This window comes from Lampris incognitus, chromosome 12 (assembly GCF_029633865.1).
Source record: "Lampris incognitus isolate fLamInc1 chromosome 12, fLamInc1.hap2, whole genome shotgun sequence".
Classification (NCBI taxonomy): Eukaryota; Metazoa; Chordata; class Actinopteri; order Lampriformes; family Lampridae; genus Lampris; species Lampris incognitus.
The window spans coordinates 31,636,596-31,644,584 of record NC_079222.1 but is presented as its reverse complement, the minus strand read 5'-3'; the positions used below and the strand labels follow the sequence as shown (position 1 = coordinate 31,644,584).

Below are 7,989 nucleotides of genomic sequence, written 5' to 3'. Positions count from 1 at the left end.
AGAGAGAGAGAGAGAGAGAGAGAGAGAGAGAGAGAGAGAGAGAGAGAGAGAGAGAGACTGTAGATTTCTGCTTGTTGTCAACACGTTTTGTTTTTGGCAGCTATCTATGCAAGACAAGGCTTTCTGCTTGTGTACTTCTGACATGACTGGTATGTATCTTCTATCTCTCAGGCCACGGTTAGAAAACCTCAGAAGTAAAGCTTTGCACATCCCATAAGTCTGATGATATATTCCTTCCCTATGGGTAAAAAGCAGATTTTTCAAACAAAATGGATTGAGGATGTTATTAAAAATTTGTTAACATTTTTTTAAGGTTTTTTTTTTCTACTGTGTACTGTCCTGTACTTGAAATGTCTAAAAAAAAAAAAAAAAAAAAAGACTGGGCATATATTGCCTTTTAAAGAGGCCTGTCCTGAATGCCGTACATCTTCCACACCTGCTCGAGACGAGAGGCTGGACTAGAGCAAGTCAGACCCGATCACAACGGACTGTCCGGAAGTGGGCAAGATGGCAAAAAAAAAAAAAAGCCTCATTCTAACCCGGCTCGATCTACACCATCTCTGCTCAGTTTACCCCTGCCCCGCCTCAAGCGCCGACCCCACCCAGCTAGACATCAGTGCTGATGCTGCAGCTCCGCGTGAACATGTCCCTCATGGTGACCGAGCGGGAGAGGTTGTGCTTCCGGTAATTTGACAGGTTCACGGGGACGGGCAGGTCCAGATCCTGCTGCTGGACACTGCGATAGCTGATCCGGTCACCCCCATTCCTCAACCCCTCTGGCTGGTGGTGGAGCTGAGACGGCGGAGGCTGGAGGTAGAACGGCAGCTCATAGTGCGTGCAGGATGGACAGAAAGTCTGCGAGCGAGTCAGCTTTCTGGCCAGCGGAGGTGTGGAGAACAGGGCAGGGCCATTGGGGACCGAGGAGGTGGCGGCCGTGGCCGCCACAATGTTGTGATTGGAGTGGACCGGCGGAAGGCGGGACGTTACGGCAAAGTCTGGCTCCTCCTCCTCCGACTCCGACTCTTCTTTCTTACAGCAATAATACTGAGAGAGAGAGAGACAGAGAGAGAGAGAGGGGAGAAGTAGTTGCGGGGAAGGAGGGGGGTGGGTAAAAGAGGTGAGGAGATGAGAGAGAGGGAGCAGTAAAGGAAGGATGTTGGGAGGAGGCATTAGAAAGAAAGAGGAATAAGACAGTGGAAGGGGGGCGACATAAGAGAAAGGGGAGATATTTATCATTGTTTCAGTAATAACAAAGCAAGACAAGCAATTTGTCAAATTCTATCACCTGCCATATTTAGAAATAAATAAATAATCAGCCTGCCAGCCTCTATAACATCAGTAGAGTGGTAATGGTGTGTAATGGCACCACGCTGCAGCATAGATTAAGCTAGTGAAGACAGCAATAGTAATGTCAGTGAGCTCTGAACCAAAGTTGTGTGATAGAAATTAGCCGACTCCCTCGATCCTGTTTCCAGTCATTAAGCCTCAGAGACCCACTGCTCCGGTTTTCCTCAACAATGCTCAGCCTTCTTCGTTTTACTCTTGACAAACCTTTTTAATTCCTACTAATTTCTACCCGAGTTGTATCCGGTCAGTTACCCCACTCATCCGAGCCGTCCCGGTCGCTGCTCCACCCGCTCTGCCCATCCGGGGAGGGCTGCAGACTACCACATGCCTCCTCCCATACATGTGGAGTCGCCAGCCGCTTCTTTTCACCTGACAGTGAGGAGTTTCGCCAGGGAGACGTAGCGCATGGGAGGACCACGCTATTCCCTCCAACTCCCTCCCGAACAGGCGCCCCGACCGACCAGAGGAGGCGCTAGTGCAGCGACCAGGACACATACCCACATCCCGCTTCCCACCCACAGACATGGCCAATTGTGTCTGTAGGGATGCCCGACCAGGCCGGAGGTAACACGGGGATTCGAACCAGCGATCCCCGTGTTGGAAGGCAACGGAATAGACCGCTACGCTATCCGGACACCCCTTGACAAACCTTTTTAATTCCTATTTCCAATATCTGCTCCTCTGAGTCCGATGTTAACAACTGTCTAGGAGGAGGTTAACTCCCTCTGGAGCTTGTTCAGAAAGCTGCAGCTCATCTGGAGTTAAACCGCCCTAAGTTCTCCCACACAACTCCCCTTCTCCTGTCCCTACACTGGCTCCCAGTAGCTGCTTGCATCCAGTTTAAGACTCTGGTGCTAGCCTACAGGGCAGTGAAAGGAACAGCTCCTTCCTATCTCCAGGCCACGGTCAAGCCCTACACCCCCGCCCGACCACTTCGCCATGCTGCCTCGGGACGCCTGGTTGCCCCGTCGCTCAGAGGCCCCTGCTGCCGGTCGACCCGGTCACGGCTCTTCTCTGTCCTGGCCCCACAGTGGTGGAATGAACTCCCCACTGATGTCAGGACAGCGGAGTCGCTGCCCATCTTTTGGTGCAGGTTGAAAACTCACCTCTTCAAGAACTACTACCCTGTTACTTGTTTTTAGCACTTATTGTATTCACTCATAAATTTTTTTTTAAAAACTAAAAAAAAAAAAAAAAAAATCTAAAAAAAATCTCTTGCGCTTTTATTTTCGCCCTGGTTTTGCTCTTAGATGCTTGGTTTAGATGCACTTATGACCTCTGATGACTAGTAGTTCTCCTGATTTCCTACATTAAATGCACTTACTATAAGTCGCTTTGGATAAAAGCGTCGGCTAAATGACTGTAATGAAATGTAATGTTTTGACTAAACTAATATGTTTTCCCATAATTCCAATTGCAAGCCTGTCATCGGAAAGATTTTGTTTGTTATTGAAGCCAGCCAAAAAAAAAAAAAAAAAAAACATACTTACAGTTCAAAATAACATCAAAATCATCTTGCATCTTGCAGGTATATTGTAACCAAATGCTGCTCAAATACTCACTGCATCAAGAGATCCAGAACAGGACAGTAAGTCTAAGACCAAGACATCTGGAGCTGAGGTGGTGAGATGATATTGTTACCTCATTGACAGCAGAGGACTTCACCACTGTACCACTGTAACTGCTCTCTATCTCCAATTAGATGGACTCCATTGGAGACGTTCTGAAGAAACGTCATCTTTTGAATGGGGGTGTGGCTTCTTGCTTGTATCAAGTTGAAAGGCCCCGCCCCTGAGTCATAAAATTGTCCACGCGCCTCTATCACAACGGTGCCAACGTTTTCAGCTTTTTCCATCACAGATCCACAGTGTCCATATTTCTTCATTCCAATTAGGGCTTCACTTTCTTTCTTTTTTGGTGTGTTGGATTCCCCTCCCCCCCTTTTTTTTCTTCTCCCCAATTGTACCCGGCTAATTACCCTACTCTTCCGAGTCGTCCCGGTCGCTGCTCCACCCCCTCTGCCGATCCGGGCGGGGCTGCAGACTACCACATGCCTCCTCCGATACACGTGGAGTGGCCAGCCTCTTCTTTTCACCTGACAGTGAGGAGTTTCACTAGGGGACATAGTGAGTGGGAGGATCAGGCTATTCTCCTAGCTCCCCCTCTCCCCTGAACAGGCGCCCAAACCAACCAGAGGAGGCGCTAGTGCGGCGACCAGGACACATACCCACATCTGGCTTCCCACCCGCAGACACCGCCAATTGTGTCTGTAGGGATGCCCGACCAAACCGGAGGTAACACAGGGATTCGAACCGGCGATCCCCGTGTTGGTAGGTAACGAAATATACTGGTATGGTACTTGGACACCTCTTCCTTTTCTTTCTTATTTAGAAATTTCATGGATGCCGGGTCTGTTGCACAACCTCTGTTCTCAAGCCAGCAAACCCAACACACCCTGTTCAGACAGGGTCGCTTCCACACCCCCCCCCCACTATCTAACCAGTCTTTTACTCCTGTATTTAACATTTCTATGTCCCATACGTGGAATTAACAATATCTTATCCAACTCTGTATTCTAACTCATCTGCTCCCATTTGGCTCTGCTGAGGGGAGATGAAGAAGTTGTAGCAACCACAGCACAGAAATACTAGTGTTTTGGCAGAGATCATCGTTTCTATAAGACAAGATTAACAACATTGTGTGGCCTTTGATTGCGTCCAAACAGTCAGGGGCATTACATGTACCTTTGGCTTCCAGTGGAAAAACGGTATTGTTCTCATTACGGTAAATACAATACAAATTAGGATGAATACAATACAATAGAAGAAGCATTATTCTCATTAAGATAAATCATATCAAGATTTATACCTGAATATTATAACGTGCACGGTTAAGTAGAGTGTAACGTGCACGGATAACTAGACACGTTAGCCCTTGGCTAACGGGTCGGACCCTTTAGTCGACTGGTTAACGTTGTCACCTGCGGTGAGGGAGATACGGGTTCGCGTCGCAGCTGTGGCGACGGTTCCCGGGCTGCCCCCCTGATTCGCTGCAATATCAATTCTGGGCAGTTTTGAATTAGATTGGTAATCAATATGCCTTTAATTTCTACTAATTTACTGTAACAATGTTAATTTTGTAATGTCGACATTGATTTGTTGTATTACATTAATGACACAAATTCAGATCATTTATCTTTCTTTCAGAGAGACCGGTCCCTTTGTGATGGAGGCTATTTGAGCATTTTCAACTATGATGCTCCTAAGACGAACTGAGTTATCCTATACTACACAATCAATCACAACACACACTCATGAACACAACAGAGGCTCAAGGGCTGGATCTGGAATTTTTTTGCAAAAGTTTAAAATGTAAGTCACAAGATTTATATGACGAATCATATTTTTCATTTCATTTTTGAAAATGAAATGAAAAATATGGCAATCAAGTGTCAAAGGTTATTTAATCTTGTTTCTACCTGATGAGATATCTGTAAAATTGCTATAAAAACCAGTTTACTTCTCTTTTTTCCCCCCGGAAAGCCAATATTTGTTTGCAGCAAGCTGAGAATATAACAGAGGTTTCTGAAACTGAGAAATCGACATCTTCCATTTTAATTGCAGTTTAGGCCTTAGGGTGGGTTGGAGGGTTGGGGGAGGAGATTGTGCAAATATCAGCTATACACTGATGGCTTTCAGCCTACTGTAATTGCAATGGTTAATGATGCTCTCCTTGGGTAAAATGTCATTGAAGTGACAAGAACGAAGCAGGAATTTCATAGAAAAGTGTTTTCTGAGTTGTCATGTTACCCCATTAAAAAAAACCCTGCTGTCTGCCTTCTTCAAACTTTCATCCATCACTGTGCGGGAGAGGTCACACAACACTTCCACTGGCATTTCAAGTATTTATATGACTTTTTTTTGTTTGGATTTTCCTCCTTTTTCTCCCCAATTGTATCCGGCCAATTACCCCACTCTTCCGAGCCGTCCCACTCTCTGCCCCACCCCCTCTGCCGATTCGGGGAGGGCTGCAGACTACCACATGCCTCCTCCGATACATGTGGAGTCGCCAGCCTCTTCTTTTCACCTGACAGTGAGGAGTTTCACCAGGGGGACGTAGCGCATGGGAGGATCACCAGTTCCCCCTCCACCCTGAACAAGTGCCCCGACTGACCAGAGGAGGCGCTAGTGCAGCAACCAGGACACACATCCACATCCGGCTTTCCACCCGCAGACATGGCCAATTGTGTCTGTAGGGACGCCCGACCAAGCCGGAGGTAACACGGGGATTCAAACTGGCACTCCCCATGTTGGTAGGCAACTGAGTAGACTGCTATGCTACCCAGACACCCCTTATATGGAAACATATACGGGTATCTCTCATATATATATATATATATATATATATGGGTGTGTGTGTGTTTTTTGCTTTTTCAGAAAACAATCCCTTCCTCTTCAGTGGCACCAGCAAAATTTTTTGAATGTGATGGTCAAGGAGGGGTTAGTGTTGTTTCGGTTTTTGACACTCAATATTGTTCATAAAATGTGGAGAACAACACAACCAAGAACATGAGGAGATATAATTCTGTAAGCTAATGCAAATGACTTTTTGAGTATAACAGAAAAAGAAAACTACTTTTAAATAATGAGGAACTGAAAATGTTGTGCTCAACCCGTCTTTGCAGTCTGTTCATTACTCTACAGGAGTTAGGGTATTTGCAGACAGCTCCGTGGTGCAGTAATGGAAGAAGCTCGCGACCTAAAATCATAAGATCTCTTATATGAATTGCAAAAATGCTGATCTGAGACCAAAAACGCTATAATGAAGCGCTTATTGCCATGTGAAACAATTCACCAACATTAAGTTTCCAGTTATTCCATTTACTTTTTCATTATTATTATTAATAATAATAATTGTATTATTTATTTATTCATTTATTCTTACTTTAGATGGTGGGCTGGCAACAGTATTTATTTAAGGTGGCCTCAGCCCCCCCCCCCAGTCATTGCCTAGATCCGCCCCTGTCCCCCCTTCCTCCAAAATCGGGATTACTCCTTTGCATGGGGTGTCTGTTCCCACTTAGTGTTGAGAATCATTCTGCAACGTCCAACGCTACCTTCTCTAATGCTTCTAGGAGTCCTGCCATAGTGAATATCGACTCAAGTTTTTCGCACAAATATACAAACTACAAAACCTTGCTTTAGTTTGTTGATGACCCTGCAGCAGGTCCCCAAATCAGGTCCCCAAATCATTCTTCACAATCGCTGCTGAAGAAAAGTGGATGTCTCTTTAGATGAGCTAGTAATTTTACATGATGCTACAGATTAATGTTGGACATGTTTAGTATTGTGTGTAAATTGTAAAAGCCTTTCACTGTTTAGCTATGTGCAAGGTCAAAAACAAAAAACAAATCAACGAGCGGCTCTGAAGTTTTAACAAATGTTTGAATGGGAAAAAACAAAAAACAAAACAGGTATAACAATGTGATGTTATTTGAACCTTAACAACGAGGTGAGGGTCCAAAAGGGAAACAGGTTATTTCATAATTATCAGGTTGCCCCCCCTCTGCTTCTTTCTACAAAACTTATTTCCTCAGCTTCTGCTACTGTTAAAATTGTTTTCCATAATGGATTGGTTGATTGATTGATTGATACTCTACTTTCAAACAGCACTAACAGGTGTATGGATAGTTTTTGGACAAGACACAAAACAGAAGAGAAAAAAACTTATGATCTTCAAATCATGCAGGCCTGACTAATGGATGACCCCCCCCCCCATTTTTCTCCCCAATTGTACATGGCCAACTACCCCACTCTTCCGAGCCGTCCCGGTCACTGCTCCACCCCCTCTGCTGAGCCGAGGAGGGCTGCAGACTACCACATGCCTCCTCCCATACACATGAAGTCGCCAGCCGCTTCTCTTCACCTGACAGTGAGGAGTTTCGCCAGGGGGACATAGCACGTGGGAGGATCATGCTATTCTCCCCAGTTCCCCCTCCCTCCTTAACAGGTGCCTCAACTGACCAGAGGAGGCGCTTGTGCAGCGACCAGGACATCCGGCTTCCCACCCGCAGACACGGCCAATTGTGTCTGTGGGGACGCCCGACCAAGGTAAAACAGGGATTCGAACCGGCGATCCCTGTGTTGGTAGGCAACGGACTAGACTGCCACGTTACCCGGACACCCAGACGACCTGTCTTTCCCTTTATCTTTCCCTTTGCTCTTGCTTACAGTTTTGGAAATAACATGCAAACCTCCAGAGATCATTAATACGGTTATATAAACAGCTGTTGCCAGATGTGCGTCTTACCTGCAGCCTACAGTAGCACAGTACTGCGATGATACACAGTAAGATAACTGTAGCTAGTATTCCACCTGTGATGACCACTGTCCCGGCTGTCATTCGAATGCCTCTCCATCAACACCTTACAGATGAGCCGAGCAGAAGAAAACAGGAAAGAGAAACACACTGAGTTATATATGCTGCACAGGAGGCAGAAAAGAGCCGCTAGGATGAGTAAACATGAATGAAGGGGAGGAGAGAGATGGAGGGAGCGGAATAAGACACAATTAATCAGGCCATTGGCTTCATTAAGTGAATTATAAAGTATGTGTCATCTCAGTGTGGCTCATTGAATTACCA

At 45.8% G+C, this 7,989-nt stretch overlaps 1 protein-coding gene across 1 annotated transcript; it reads right to left on the bottom strand.

Moving 5' to 3' along the window:
• Nucleotides 1-606: 606 nt before the first annotated feature.
• Nucleotides 607-7,749, bottom strand: fam163ba (family with sequence similarity 163 member B, genome duplicate a). Its single transcript, XM_056291147.1, has 2 exons — nt 7,657-7,749; nt 607-1,044 (listed from the first exon to the last, which is right to left on the bottom strand). Exons 1-2 carry the CDS (start codon nt 7,747-7,749, stop codon nt 607-609), a joined length of 531 nt encoding a protein of 176 aa, XP_056147122.1.
• Nucleotides 7,750-7,989: the final 240 nt, after the last annotated feature.